Raw genomic sequence first — 17,117 nt, forward strand, 5'->3', positions numbered from 1 at the left:
AGCTGATGATAAGGTTTGTTACATTATAAACAACTATCAGATAACATGTATATATACAAAGCACCTATTTTCCCTAAATGACTATAGACTCGTCTGTAATCAATATGCTAATCAAACTTCAACACAACAGGTCATTCTGATCGGACTATACAAATATAGGAACTGGACATCGAAAATACATTGACGTTTTTAATTATTTGCTTTGAAAAAATGTCTTAAATTGACTTCAAATTAAACAAGAATACAAAATCGAGACACCGCCCTCCCTCTTATATCAGCAAATGTAACTGAAAATTTCCTAAATTTATACAAATATTTAAGGGTTAACTGTAATAATTTTTTTACGTTATTGAGCAATAACACAAAAAAATGGGGTGTACTCTGAATAAACCGCGAAGCGGTTTATGAAAAGAGTACATCCCAGTTTTTTGTGTTATTGCTCAATAACGTAAAAAAAATATTACAGTTAACCCTTATAATTTAATTAACAACGATAAGAAACATTTTCATTAAGTTTAACATGTTTATTTTGCTCCAGATATAAATACAAATTCCCGTGAACAACGATTACTCCGCTGACGTCACAGTCATTATTTTATGTTATGAGATGATAACATAATTTTTGAGCCAATGAAAATGCTTGTTACAAGCAAAATTAAATTATAGGAACTTGACAGTGAAAATACATAAATGTTCTTCAATTATTTGCTTTGAAAAAATGTCCGAAACTGACTTCAAATTAAACTATAATACAAAATCGGGACAACTCCCTCCCTCTGATATCAGCAAATGTAACTGAAAATTTCCTAAATTTGTTTTCAATTCCTTGCCATTATGTAGGTAAATCTATGTAAGAGTCGAGTCTATGTACAGTACTTTAGCCCAGAACAGTAAGTGGTCGTGTCCTGTAGCCCAGTTCTCCCCTACTGGGATAACGGTATCTGACTATACCAGCTATAGAAAGTCTACACAGCCTTTTAAATCTGTAGATATTTTATACTCTACTTAACTGGAACGGCAGGGGAATGTTAGAGAGTTAACACTGACCAATGTGTTTATCTTATGTAACTGTGTCAATGTTTGATGTGTGTGTCTATGTTATCACCGGTCAAGAGTGACCTTATAATGACCAAATGCTGTATGGTCAGTTTAAATCTGGGATATTTCTATACCGCAGGGTTATTACCGATACTCAGGAATGTCAATTTAACTCTTCAATGTGGCTGATCTTCAGTTATAATCTTTTAAAGATTTAATGTCAATCATTTGTATTTTTTTTTCAATTGAATGCATATAAATATGGCTAACGTCACAGACAGTTCTTATCATTTTGGAAAACAATTAGTTTTTGTGTAAATTATTCATAGTTTTTTTTTCTTTTCTTTAAGGGTTATCTACCTGACTAGTCGATGATACTTAAACACTCGGTTGTTGTTGGGGGGGATGATTTGTTGTTTTGTTGTTGATTAGATCATTTGTTGTTTTGTTGTTGGTTGGATCATTTGTTGTTTTGTTGTTGAGGGGATCATTTAGAGATTTTGTTGTTGAGGGGATCATTTAGAGATTTTGTTGTTGAGGGGATCATTTAGAGATTTTGTTGTTGAGGGGATCATTTAGAGATTTTGTTGTTGAGGGGATCATTTAGAGATTTTGTTGCTGAGGGGCTCATTTGTTGTTTTGTTGTTGAGGGGATCATTTAGAGATTTTGTTGTTGAGGGGATCATTCTGAGATTTTGTTGTTGAGGGGATCATTTGGAGATTTTGTTGTTGAGGCGATCATTTGGAGATTTTGTTGTTGAGGCGATCATTTAGAGATTTTGTTGTTGAGGGGATCATTTGGAGATTTTGTTGTTGAGGCGATCATTTGGAGATTTTGTTGTTGAGGCGATCATTTGGAGATTTTGTTGTTTATTGGATCATTCTGAGATTTTGTTGTTGAGGGGGATCATTTGGAGATTTCCCATGTTTCACCTACTGGCAGTAAATTAGTATAGCAAGAGTGAGTCCAACACGGTGTTTCTTCCAAAAATTTATTCCTGCAGTTGTTTACATGTTTCGACTGTTAGACAGTCGTCATCGGTTCTGATGACGACTGTCTAACAGTCGAAACATGTAAACAACTGCAGGAAAAATTTTTGGAAGAAACACCGTGTTGGACTCACTCTTGCTATACTTATTACCTGGATTTTATCTGAGACCTCGGTATCTACTAGGATCCACGGCTGTTTCATCAAGATCAGTACCGAATTCTACCTATAGGGACGTTGTGTCTCCACCCCCGGTGGTGGCAGTAAATTAGTTCACAGAATACATCATATCATGTACCAATGTTTTTTTTTTTTAATTTTCTAATAATGTTTTTGTACATATATTGTACATGTACATGTATCTTCATGACAAGAAAATATACTCTTAACAAAATGAAGGAGATTGATTCAAATTCATAGAAAAAAATTTATATCAAAAGACTTGCTGCTTTAATTTAGTCTGAATTCAATCATAATTTGGGATCATTTTCTGCTGTTTCATTTTCAAAATATCATTACTTTTCCACAATATCAACATTCTATAACTCCCTTTTGATGTCAATTCCCTTCCAAAATGTCGTCACCAAAATTTTAATCACCACTAAAACAATGATTTCTCAAAAAATAGAAAAACAGAAATGGTGCCAATATTATGAACAAAAAGAGGAGAGAAGTGTACAAAATTTGTACAAATCTATTAAAATAAAATCAGGAAAATTTAAAGAAAAAATTTGAAAATGCAAACAGTGACATATTTTTGGTTTGTGAGTGTAAAATTTTATATATATAGCAAAGGATAGCATGGCATGATCTATATACTGGAATGTTTTAATGATGTAGATCTTTATACTGTAAATTTCTTAATAGCAAATATCTTTTTACTGTAATTTTTAATGGCTGGATCTTTATACTGTTATTTTTTAATGGCGTAGATCTTTATACTGTTAATTTTTAATGGCGTAGATCTTTATACTGTAATTTTTTAATGGTGTAGATCTTTACACTGTTATATTTTAATGGTGTAGATCTTTATACTGTTATATTTTAATGGCGTAGATCTTTATACTGTTATATTTTAATGGCGTAAATCTTTATACTGTTAATTTTCAATAGTGTAGATCTTTCAAAGCTGAAGCATTCCATCAGATAATTAAAGTAAATGAAAATGATCCTACAGTACATATGATATCTGTTATACTTTGAAACGATTTGACAATAACTGTGAATGTCAATTTTCAGTAATGACAGGTTTCTCCTGGAAAAGTCAGTTCCATAAAATGTTTATCTCAGAACAAATATTGTTGTTTTACCGAGGCTAATTTATTACAAAATTCCAGATTCTGTCCCAGGAGGCCATTATTGATTATGTGTGTCACACATGATATCCCTGTCAATATTTCCCTCGACAACCATTGTAGACGGTTAGAAAATCGTCAAGCATTGATCTGACCTAACTCAGCTGTACATGTACGACAATGCAACTTCTCACCTCAAAGGGATTAGTATTGAAAAGTGTGATCATTTCATCTATATATTGTAAGTGTTAACAGAGACACTGGAGTCAAACCAATCGTTATATTTGATACCGTTGTAATAAGAAATTTATAAAACTTATCAAAAATTTTCATTTAAGCAGCTTGTCAAATTTTATTAAAATGAAAATTTCCTTAGACTGTTCATTAATCTCTAATGAAAATGACTAGAAACGTCACACAATTTTGAGAATGAAATCTCTCTAATATGGTATAGAACTATTGTACAGGTCACAGAGTGAAGTCTGAGTAAGGCAAATGTACCAGATTGCACGGGTGACTGAACAGGGTATAAACGACAACGACACTTTACCTTCATGGTCCTATACAGAGGAATTAATATTGTCTACATGTACAGTAGATACAGAATCTCACAAAGTCTATCAACAAAGTCCATAAACAAAGTCCATTAACAAAATCTATTAACAAAGTCCATTAACAAAGTCCATTAACAAAGTCCATTAACAAAGTCCATTAACAAAGTCCATTAACAAAGTCCATTAACAAAGTCCATGAACAAAGTCCATTAACAAAGTCCATGAACAAAGTCCATGAACAAAGTCCATTAACAAAGTCCATGAACAAAGTCCATTAACAAAGTCCATTAACAAAATCTATTAACAAAGTCCATTAACAAAGTCCATTAACAAAGTCCATTAACAAAGTCCATGAACAAAGTCCATTAACAAAGTCCATGAACAAAGTCCATTAACAAAGTCCATGAACAAAGTCCATGAACAAAGTCCATTAACAAAGTCCATGAACAAAGTCCATGAACAAAGTCCATTAACAAAGTCCATTAACAAAGTCCATTAACAAAGTCCATGAACAAAGTCCATTAACAAAGTCCATAAACAAAGTCCATAAACAAAGTCCATTAACAAAATCTATTAACAAAGTCCATTAACAAAGTCCATAAACAAAGTCCATTAACAAAGTCCATTAACAAAATCTATTAACAAAGTCCATTAACAAAGTCCATTAACAAAGTCCATTAACAAAGTCCATGAACAAAGTCCATTAACAAAGTCCATGAACAAAGTCCATGAACAAAGTCCATTAACAAAGTCCATGAACAAAGTCCATGAACAAAGTCCATTAACAAAGTACATTAACAAAGTACATTAACAAAGTCCATCAACAAAGTCCATTAACAAAGTCAATTAACAAAGTACATTAACAAAGTCCATCAACAAAGTTCATCAACAAAGTCCATCAACAAAGTCCATTAACAAAGTACATTAACACAGTACATTAACAAAGTCTATTAACAAAGTCCATAAACAAAGTCCATTAACAAAGTCCATTAACAAAGTACATTAACAAAGTCCATCAACAAAGTTCATCAACAAAGTCCATTAACAAAGTCCATAAACAAAGTCCATTAACAAAGTCTATTAACAAAGTCCATCAACAAAATCTATTGATTAAGTCCATTAACAAAGTTCATTAATTAAATCCATTAACAAAGTCCATTAATTAAATCCATCAACAAAGTACATTAACAAAGTACATTAACAAAGTCCATCAACAAAATCTATTGATTAAGTCCATTAACAAAGTCCATTAACAAAGTCCATTAACAAAGTCTATTGATTAAATCTATTAACAAAGTCCATCAACAAAGTCCATCAACAAAGTCCATCAACAAAGTTCATCAACAAAGTTCATCAACAAAGTCCATTAACAAAGTCCATTAACAAAGTCCATCAAAAAAGTCCATTAACAAAGTCCATTAACAAAGTCCATTAACAAAGTCCATCAACAAAGTTCATCAACAAAGTCCATCAACAAAGTCCATTAATTAAATCCATTAACAAAGTACATTAACAAAGTCCATCAACAAAGTCCATCAACAAAGTTCATCAACAAAGTCCATTAACAAAGTCCATTAACAAAGTCCATTAACAAAGTCCATCAACAAAGTCCATTAACAAAGTCCATTAACAAAATCTATTGATTAAGTCCATTAACAAAATCTATTGATTAAGTCCATTAACAAAGTTCATTAATTAAATCCATTAACAAAGTCCATTAATTAAATCCATTAACAAAGTACATTAACAAAGTCCATCAACAAAATCTATTGATTAAGTCCATCAAAAAAGTCCATCAACAAAGTTCATCAACAAAGTCCATTAACAAAGTACATTAACAAAGTTCATCAACAAAGTCCATTAACAAAGTCCATTAACAAAGTCCATGAACAAAGTCCATTAACAAAGTCTATCAACAAAATCTATTGATTAAATCTATTAACAAAGTCCATCAACAAAGTCTATTGATTAAATCTATTAACAAAGTCCATCAACAAAGTCCATCAACAAAGTCCATCAACAAAGTCTATTGATTAAATCTATTAACAAAGTCCATCAACAAAGTCCATCAACAAAGTCCATCAACAAAGTCTATTGATTAAATCTATTAACAAAGTCCATCAACAAAGTCCATCAACAAAGTCCATCAACAAAGTTCATCAACAAAGTTCATCAACAAAGTCCATTAACAAAGTCCATTAACAAAGTCCATCAAAAAAGTCCATTAACAAAGTCCATTAACAAAGTCCATTAACAAAGTCCATCAACAAAGTTCATCAACAAAGTCCATCAACAAAGTCCATTAATTAAATCCATTAACAAAGTACATTAACAAAGTCCATCAACAAAGTCCATCAACAAAGTTCATCAACAAAGTCCATTAACAAAGTCCATTAACAAAGTCCATTAACAAAGTCCATCAACAAAGTCCATTAACAAAGTCCATTAACAAAATCTATTGATTAAGTCCATTAATTACGTCCATTAACAAAATCTATTAAAAAAGTCCATCAACAAAGTTCATCAACAAAGTACATTAACAAAGTACATTAACAAAGTCCATCAACAAAGTTCATCAACAAAGTCCATCAACAAAGTCCATTAATTAAATCCATTAACAAAGTACATTAACAAAGTCCATCAACAAAGTCCATCAACAAAGTACATTAACAAAGTACATTAACAAAGTCCATCAACAAAGTTCATCAACAAAGTCCATCAACAAAGTCCATTAATTAAATCCATTAACAAAGTACATTAACAAAGTACATTAACAAAGTCCATCAACAAAGTCCATTAACAAAGTCCATTAACAAAGTCCATTAACAAAATCTATTGATTAAGTCCATTAATTACGTCCATTAACAAAGTCTTTTAATTTATAGACCCAGGATAGCCTCATAAATCTCATTTAAAAAATCCAGTAATTCATGCACTCATGACAGGTACCTCATGTCATATGGCTTATAAAGATGTCCATTAATTTATACACCCAGGATTTTAGAAATGTGCTGGTAAGCTGCCCAACATTTGTATAACAGCTAGGTGTGTAAGTGTTATATAGCTAAATGATGATGATGCTGATTTAGAGGGGGTATAATAGATAATTTTAAGAGATTTCAAATGGTGTCAGAGCCAACCATTGTGTGTAAGGACAGTTTCTATCTTTTTTTCTTTTCCTCTAAATATTTACAAAATATTACTGTTTCTTCTATGCACAACAAGATAAAAAGCCTACAATTTGATTTCCTTAACAATGATCCAGACAGTAATACACTGATTGGCATCCATCGCATAATATGATGTCTTTATTCTGAAATACTTTGTGGGTTGACGTTGATATTGTTAGCCACTTATTGTTTACAAAGTATTGTCCTTAAGCTGTGATAAAAAGAACAAGCAAATGAGTAAACTTATGACCAAGATATCTGCAAATGATGTCAGATTCTCTTATTACCAAATATGGAAATATTCCTGTACCAAGGGTACTTATATAAATTACAATATACTTTAGTACGGTATAATAGTTTGATAGAACTATTTTGTGGATATGATATATTAAAATTGTGCAATTAACAGGTAACTTATTAAGACATACCTGTGTAGACTATTTTATACAGGTAAATATGATTCACCTTTTCTGAGAGTCTAACTTACAGTACAAATATTCGCCAGGTGAGATATTTATTTTCGTGCTATTTTTAGCAACCATGAAGATAGCAAAATTTAATCTGAAACACATAAGTCTAACAGTACAGTATAATTGTAGCCGAATACCTGGAGACTGGTTGTCAAAACAGACATCCTGTAATTGACTCAGTGGAAGTCACGACTTTCGATCCTGGCCCGTCTTACAAAACTCACCTAGGTAGACCAATACACGAAGCAAGTGTTCAAATGATCAATATTTCATTTTGTCTATGATAGCTAGTACACAATATAAGTTCAAGCTCCCATTATAGAGAACAGTTCTAAGATCCATAGATCTGAAAGTTTAAACTAAATATCTCCTCTCCTAGTGTAGAAATTATCAACTTCAGTCAAACACCATGAAAATACCATTATTTTTAAGAAATTCTTAAAGAGATATCTCCTCTAATTACATCACTCCATATACAACACACCAAGTTACATCACCCCAGGTACATCACCCCAGGTACATCACCCCGGGTACATCACCCCAGGTACATCACCCCGGGTACATCACGCCAGGTACAACACACCAAGTTACATCACCCCAGGTACATCATCCCAGGTACATCACCCCAAGGTACATCACCCCAAGGTACATCACCCCAGGTACATCATCCCAGGTACATCACCCCAGGTACATCATCCCAGGTACATCACCCCAGGTACATCACCCCAAGGTACATCACCCAAGGTACATCACCCCAGGTACATCACCCAATGTACATCACCCAAGGTACATCATCCCAGGTACATCACCCAATGTACATCACCCCAATGTACATCATCCCAGGTACATCACCCCAGGTACATCACCCCAAGGTACATCATCCCAGGTACATCACCCCAGGTACATCATCCCAGGTACATCACCCAATGTACATCACCCAAGGTACAACACCCCAGGTACATCACCCCAGGTACATCACCCCAGGTACATCACACAAGGTACATCAACCCAGGTACATCACCTAATGTACATCACCTAATGTACATCACCCAATGTACATCACCCAATGTACATCACCCCAGGTACATCACCCAAGGTACATCATACAGGTACATCATACAGGTACATCATACAGGTACATCACCCAAGGTACATCACCCAATGTACATCACCCAAGGTACATCACCCCAGGTACATCAACCAAGGTACATCAACCAATGTACATCACCCCAGGTACATCACCTAATGTACATCACCCCAGGTACATCACCCCAGGTACATCACCCAAGGTACATCATACAGGTACATCATACAGGTACATCATACAGGTACATCACCCAAGGTACATCACCCAATGTACATCACCCAAGGTACATCACCCAAGGTACATCACCCCAGGTACATCAACCCAGGTACATCACCCCAAGGTACATCACCCCAGGTACATCACCCCAGGTACACCACCCAAGGTACATCACCCAAGGTACATCACCCAAGGTACATCACCCCAGGTACATCACCCAAGGTACATCATACAGGTACATCATACAGGTACATCATACAGGTACATCACCCAAGGTACATCACCCAATGTACATCACCCCAGGTACATCACCCAAGGTACATCACCCCATGGTACATCACCCCAGGTACATCACCCCAGGTAAATCACCCCAGGTACATCACCCCATGGTACATCACCCCAGGTACATCACCCCAGGTACATCACCCAAGGTACATCACCCAAGGTACATCACCCAAGGTACATCACCCCAGGTACATCACCCAAGGTACATCATCCCAGGTACATCACCCAAGGTACATCATCCAAGGTACATCACCCCAGGTACATCAACCAAGGTACATCACCACAGGTACATTACCCCAGGTACATCACCACAGGTACATCACCTAATGTACATCACCCCAGGTACATCAACCAGGTTACATCACCCCAGGTACATCACCCCAGGTACATCACCCAAGGTACATCACCCCAGGTACATCACCCCAGGTACATCACCCAAGGTACATCACCCCAAGGTACATCACCCAAGGTACATCACCCCGGGTACATCACCCAAGGTACATCACCCCAAGGTACATCACCCAAGGTACATCAACCAGGGTACATCACCCCAGGTACATCACCCCAGGTACATCACCCTAGGTACATCACCCCAGGTACATCACCCAAGGTACATCACCCCAGGTACATCACCCAAGGTATATTACCGCAGGTACATCACCCAAGGTACATCACCCCGGGTACATCACCCCAGGTACATCACCACAGGTACATCACCCCAGGTACATCACCCCAGGTACATCACCCAAGGTACATCACCCCGGTACATCACCCAGGTACATCTAAAATTTACATCACATAATGAAAGCTCCATATCACATAAGACACATGATGACAAAGTTGTGAGCTATTAAAATTACTTAATATATCTTACTCATTCCATGAAATCATGAATGATATTACTTTCTTAATGGTTAACTTTCATCTACTTAAATATTCTCTGTAACTTTGGTAAATACTAGCCACAATATACCACTCAGAACTTCTCTTTGGCTTGATCAGTGGAGCAAAAGACTATAGTAAACAAGAGGTTCTGGGTTCGATCCCTTGCAGGGGCAATGAAATAAATCTAATTGATAATGTGCTCTGTTACAATAATTTTCTCTATTTGAATATTTTTTATAAAAAAATTAAACATCAATTAATACTTAATTATAACTAAATTTCTTTTCAATTACATGTATATGCTTATCATTAACAATGTACTGATAAAAACATGAGATATTGGAAGAAAAGTATTTCACACAAAATCCATCCAAAAGCTACAGTATAAAAATGAAAAAAGTTAAAAGTTCCAAGTTCCACGGTTTCGAAGTTTTTCTGTCCCTTGAACTTCGAAACATGGAAATTAGACTGTATATCATAAATTTATAATATTATATATGAATTAATTATATGATAGAAACACCATTTTTACATGACATAAAGGCAGGGAAGACTCAATCACACTGCTGATAATGAATTCCTTAAGAATGATGAGTATGTGGACAGATGAAGGCAAATATATCACAATTACAGAACACCAATTGATACACTCGTGGCATGCAAAACAAAGCATGAATAGTGTTGTTGTAGGACCAACCTAGGAATCACAATTCATTGTCATTGGTACTAGTACTGTAAGTATATATCAAGATTGATCAAAATAATGTAAACAAGTGTAAGAATCTATTTCTCACATACCGTAATTAGCCTGTAGTATTTCAGCATAATGGACAATTTAACTCAGAGAATATGGAATTTTACTGAACTGTGGACATGGGCTTATCATCAGGGCTTATTGCTGTGTAAATACAATAATATATACAATAATGTTTATATTGATATATCTTTTATGTATTAATCCTCAAACAAGCCCCTCCCCTTGTGTAAAAGTTTAACATCCTATTTATCCTCAAAGAAGCCCCCTCCCCTTGTGTAAAAGTTTAGTACCATATTTATCCTCAAATAAGCTCCCTCTCCTAGTGTAAAAGTTTAGTACCATATTTATCCTCAAATAAGCCCCCTCCCGTAGTGTAAAAGTTTAGTACCATATTTATCCTCAAATAAACCCCCTCCCCTAGTGTAAAAGTTTAGTACCATATTTATCCTCAAATAAACCCCCTCCCCTAGTGTAAAAGTTTAGTACCATATTTATCCTCAAATAAGCCCCTTCCCCTTGTGTAAAAGTTTAGTACTGTAATTATCCTCAAATAAGCCCCTTCCCCTATTATAAAATTATAGTATTGAATTTGGGGGGGGGGGGGGGGGGGGGGGGGGGGGGAGGGGGGGGGGGGGGGGGGACTTACAAGAGGGCCACTTATAGTTCAATATTTTAAAATCAATGATTCTGCAAAAACAAAGAAGGGAGCTTATTTGTTGGCAGGGCCTTATTTGTTGGAAGGGGCTTATTTGGTGGAATGGGGCTTACTTTCAGTTAAATCAAGACATTTACAGTTTGATTGTGTTATGCATATATTCAGTCATTTAGCTGTGAATTCCAAACATGAGATTCAAAAAGGTAGAACTCTGCAGTACTTCACTTATGATCAAATACATTTAAAAGAAAGAAAATGTTGAAATTTTGAGAATGAATCCATGACTTTCCTTGGAAGTACAACAACACTACTCGTGACGTGTTAGTGATTCAGCCTCCGAATCCGTATATAAACGAGGAACATTCATAGCTCACCGATGCGTTCTCCAGGGTTTGGCCCCCAGGAGTGGAGGAATTCTACAAAACAAGCAATGGCTGGACCAATGAAATACAGAAACTGACCAAGCCCGCAGAATATCTTACTAATAGTGAAAAGCAGAATAAAGCTGGCACAAATTCCTGTATAAAAACTAATTACAATATTATCAATTTATCCTAAATATTATCAATCAGAAAATATAGAGTGAAATATTGTACATGTATCCTAACCTACTGTGTCTAGCCACAGGCATCTGTAGTTATAGAATAATTAATAATAATAAGCTAATATAGGTATACATGTACATGTATATGTATGAATTCTCTATTTTATCATTAACATGTATTATTCAATTCATTTCTATAAATGCCTGTGGTCGGTCGAGCTGTCACAATATTCTGTGATATTAATCAAGTCTGGTTTTATTTTCCCAGCTGATGAATATTCATAAGTTATACTCTCCAAATAAATATAATTTTTCTTTAAAACGGGGAATATTTTAATGGAAATAATAAATTTAAATTAATTTAAAATTTTGAAAATGGGGAATTTTCATTACTGATATTTGATTGATCATTTATTCTGTTACGACATAAAAAATATACAATTACTGAGAAACAAAGTTCAATTCTGTAGAAAAATAGATTCCAAATCATATATTTTGAAAAAACCCTTGATCCTTTAAAACATTCATTATTTTAAAACTGAAAATCTCCAACACAATACCTGTATGCAGAAAATGATATAAAACACAGACAAGCGAACTTTATCGATGTCATTTGAAAGCTTTGTTTTTCTAAGTAATGTTCGTACAAATCTCACGAGACAGACAATGTGGTAGTTATAATTTGCTACAGATCCGGGTGGACGGGTTGGGACTGTATGATGCGTCATATAATCAATACATGTATTCAGCTGTGTAGCAGTACTAACGACTAGCAGGTATCAAAAGCGTCAAGTCCGATACATACGAGTACAAATGGAACAATGAGCTCAGATGATCGGGAATTACATACATATATATATATATATACATCGGCTTTTTCTGTTGGCTTTTTGGGGCCTTTAATGGGCCCCATTCCCAATTGAAATTATTTCATATTAAAGCCAAATTCCCAAAATTTGCAGTTTACTCATGAAAAAATCTTTCCCAATTCACCAATAGTTTTCCCAAAATGACACAAAAAGGCATCTTCCCAAACTTGTACATGTTTTTCTTGTCTTTTTTTTTTTTCCTAAAAACAGATAATTAGTTGATAACATAGGGATGATAGTTGTCTGAAGATTATCAAATAAATACTGATTCTAGATTTTAAAAACAATGAAAATCAAAAAGAATCAATATTGAAAATATTTTTTTATAAGTTGTTACAGAATATATATATATGTATTCTACATTTATATTTATCATAAATGTATTCTCAATCGAAAAACAACCATAGGAATTAGGGAGAGGGTTTACTACTGATAAGGTGATGGCTATATGTTATATTGCATTTTCATGAAAAAAAATCTGAAGAAATCTGCCATAGCAGAGTGTAGCCTACCTTGCCCTGCTTGGCTGCAACAGAACTGGCCCCAGAATGTCCTTGACCTCTTTGTGATGGACGTGACGGAGCGCCATTTTTACGAATTTCTACCTCTTCAAATTTTCCTTTACGAGGGGTAGAAGATTCCGACCGTGTACCCCTCTGCTTAGCTTGTGCCTTAGTGGAAATATTTTTAGAATGACTAGGTGACTTTGATGACTTTGATGAAGAGGCCTGGTCCGAGGATGGTGCGGATCGGGAGCTCTCGGGAGCAGCCTTCACCTGTACCGTAGTCGGGGATTCCGCTGATGCACCGTTCCCCATGTCCCTTGATTTTAGCTGTCCTCACCCGTCTAAAAATTAAAAACGAATGATTAGGAAGAAAATAAAATTAGAGTGTAAAGAAAAATCTTGAATTTGGTTGTCTCTTACAAATCATGCGATGGGGTACTTTAGGTTAGTTATGACATCACCTTCAGAAATGACACAAATATCTAAATAATTAAGAAGTAAAACCAGGGCTCCATTAGTGTTTTATTACTCTACACTAAGTACATTGTTATCTCTTCTTTTCCTCGATCAACCAAGAAAAAGTTCAAGGTCAACTGTGCTAGTCCCTGTGGTTTTTCTCCAGGTACTCTGGTTCCCTCCATCCAGGCCAAAAAAAGTGATTATTGAATAACATAAGTTCATATTACTTGTTTTCAAATTGTTGTAAAATAAATAAAGTTTGTTTTTTTATAAGTGAAAACTTTATGCGTGGATTAGAGAGTGTTACCAAAGGGGAGATAACTACAAAAGTTAACCTTGGTAGAGCCACTCTTAATCATGGTGACTGGGGAATAAAAATAATTTAATTTTTCCTATCACTGTACTACACCAAAACACAAATCTAATCATTTCTTATTGTTCTTATAATGACTACAATGATAACTGGAATATTTGTGAAACGTACCTTTTAATACTAAATGAAATTCAAAATATGTCCGAAGTACAAACATGTTTTTCCACAATTCATTTCTCTCTATATAAACATATATATATGTGACAGTGTATCCTTTAACTGCTAAACCTGAAATACTTTATTGAACAAAATGAATGCACAGTGAACAAAAACACAATCACAATGTGTTTATAACAAATCCATTCACATGGGGAGAATTTTCAAGTAAAATCAAATTTTAAAAAAAGCTCTGGAAAAGAACTTTCCAGAACAGTATTTGGTTGAGAAGATTTGAACAGCTTATTGACAGGCCAGTTAAATAATAAGCAACATGTTAACGGTCTGAGTGACCAATGTTTAATCAATGAAATAAGCAACCTGTTAATGGGCTGAGCGTCCAATGAAACAAGCAACCCGTTAATGGGCTGAGCGTCCAATGAAACAAGCAACCCGTTAATGGGCTGAGCGACCAATGAAACAAGCAACCCGTTAATGGGCTGGGCGTCCAATGAAACAAGCAACCCGTTAATGGGCTGAGCGACCAATGAAACAAGCAACCCGTTAATGGGCTGAGCGTCCAATGAAACAAGCAACCCGTTAATGGGCTGAGCGTCCAATGAAACAAGCAACCCGTTAATTGGCTGAGCAACCAGCCAGGTATCATTCTAAAGGTTGATTATAGTAAATTGCTGAAAAACTGAATCATTTCAATACAGGATAATTAATGTACTTTATGTTGCTTTTGGGTTTTTTTTTATTGTATAACATGCCATCAATCATGTAACTTTACATTTAAAGATATAATACACTTTCTGTAGCAGTGAGTGCCAGATACATTTTAAGCAAACTGTTTATCAGTTAATGTTTTTGGGAGAACTATCATCCCCAGGGATATTTTCTATACCATACTTAGGTACCATTACAATATTTGTGTTGTTCTGTCCTAAATGGTTTTATATTATACTCTCAAAGAAAGATGGAAAGACACAAACAGTTTCTGATTTGAAAATATAAACTTTAACATTTGGTCCCTTTGACAGAAACATGATTTTTTTATTTATAAATTTATGAATAAAATTAATCAAAATATAATCTTAGACTTAACATGTACATTGTACTATGACAAAAAGTGTTTGTCTTTCAAAACATTAATGATTTTATACACATATAATATACCGCCATTATATCTCTCTACAGACCTGTGCCAAAAACTTGATTATGTTAACCAACCTTTTAAGTGTTATATATATTAACGGCATTACCTGTGTATAAACTAGACCTTTCATTATTACAAACACACACACATATATATATATATATATATATGTATATAATATTTATCACACTAACTGTACATAAATAGCTCTTTACATAATACTGAGGATTAGTGTCACATTACTTCCATAGCACTTTCAGTTTTTCTCTACAGTGAGCTTCCGCATACAGCTTTAGATATGTGTCTCTAAAAATAGATTATCTAAATCTACACAAACATATGTATTAGAACCAATTGATTCATTCAATACAATATTGTTGTTTTTTATTTTCATAATTTTTTCAATTTTTTTTTACTCTTTTAACTTTCATTATTGACATTTAATAATAAGTTGATATTCATAGAATTGAGATTTCCTTTATTAGGGGTAGAAAGCTCCCGCAGTTCACACAGGATCAGGCATCCTACTGTCATCCTACTGTCATCCAAAAGGAAATGCAAAATGCAATCAAACATGAGATTACAAGATGATGATGCTTATAACTTAACCAATGCTGGAAAATTTTGACACAGAATTGTAACAGGAGAAAGAGAAAACATAGCAGGCAGACCAGGGGCTCAAACCCAGGACCCTCCGAACTCTAGACAGACACTCTACCAACTTAGCTACCTGGTCACCAATAATCGACCCAGTCCAGTTCAGCTACATTCCTGAATTACCTCCCTCCTTTTTTTCAATTCTTCGCCCCTGAAGACAATAAGTTCAGATATCCCCTTGCTAAGTGTACTCCCAATGCTTTAAACAAGGGTTAGAAAGCTCGCCAATTTTGTAACAGGAGAAAGAGAAAATGTTGCAGCCAGACCAGAGTTCCAACCCATGCAGGACCCTCCGAACTCTAGACGGACACTCTACCAACTGAGCTACCCAGTCCAGTTCTGCTACACAACACTCCAAATGATTCCAGATACATGTACCAAGAATGACCAGTATATGAGATACAGTATGTAATGTTCGTTAGTCGTTCAGACACTGATCAATATATATATGTATATACTGTATATATACGTGATATTGTAAAACACAAGAACCGCGACAACTGACTCTATGAGATCTATAGCTAGCTGTGTAATTTTATTGATAAATTCACAAATAACACACTATTATTAGAAATTTATTCTGTGAACAATTGATTAAAATGTCACCTGTAACGCTCAGACTTGTGTTTATTTTCATGTGTAAACGTTCTACTAGAATATCTTGTTGTAAACAAAGTACATGTACACTGTAAACTCACTCTGATCCTTTATGGAAGATCCCGTCAGATGCTGAATATTATCAGTAAATCCTTTTAGAATACCACTTTTAGAAAGAACGCCGAATTAACGTCTACTGACCTTCTTCAACTGACAGCCATATTATACCTGAAGTTGGTGTTACATCCTTCACTGAATTACAAAATTCCGGCATTGGACTTGTAATTAAATTACTTTCAATTAGCATCAACCTTCATTGTAACGACATGATCATGATTCGTAAGATATCCGTTAATCCAATACAAACAACACTAGAAATAAGAATAAGCTGGTATATCCTGTAAGTAACCTTATTTGTGACACATTCCCATTCACCGAACTGAATGGCCTGATGCA

At 34.7% G+C, this 17,117-nt stretch overlaps 1 protein-coding gene across 2 annotated transcripts in view; it reads right to left on the bottom strand.

The window, feature by feature from the left end:
• Positions 1-17,117, bottom strand: part of LOC117330967 (kinesin-like protein KIN-14E) — a 56,686-nt gene extending 39,569 nt beyond the window's left edge. The window contains exons 1-3 of one of the 2 annotated variants that reach the window (XM_033889554.1): positions 16,763-17,117; positions 13,327-13,661; positions 11,776-11,817 (exon numbers count right to left, since the gene is read on the bottom strand). In XM_033889554.1, the coding sequence (XP_033745445.1) occupies positions 11,776-11,817; positions 13,327-13,632 (348 nt within the window). In that variant the 5' untranslated portion in view covers positions 13,633-13,661; positions 16,763-17,117. The remainder of the gene's footprint in view (positions 1-11,775; positions 11,818-13,326; positions 13,662-16,762) is intronic. The other variant, XM_033889555.1, reaches the window with a different exon arrangement.

Source organism: Pecten maximus, chromosome 7 (assembly GCF_902652985.1).
Source record: "Pecten maximus chromosome 7, xPecMax1.1, whole genome shotgun sequence".
NCBI lineage: Eukaryota > Metazoa > Mollusca > Bivalvia > Pectinida > Pectinidae > Pecten > Pecten maximus.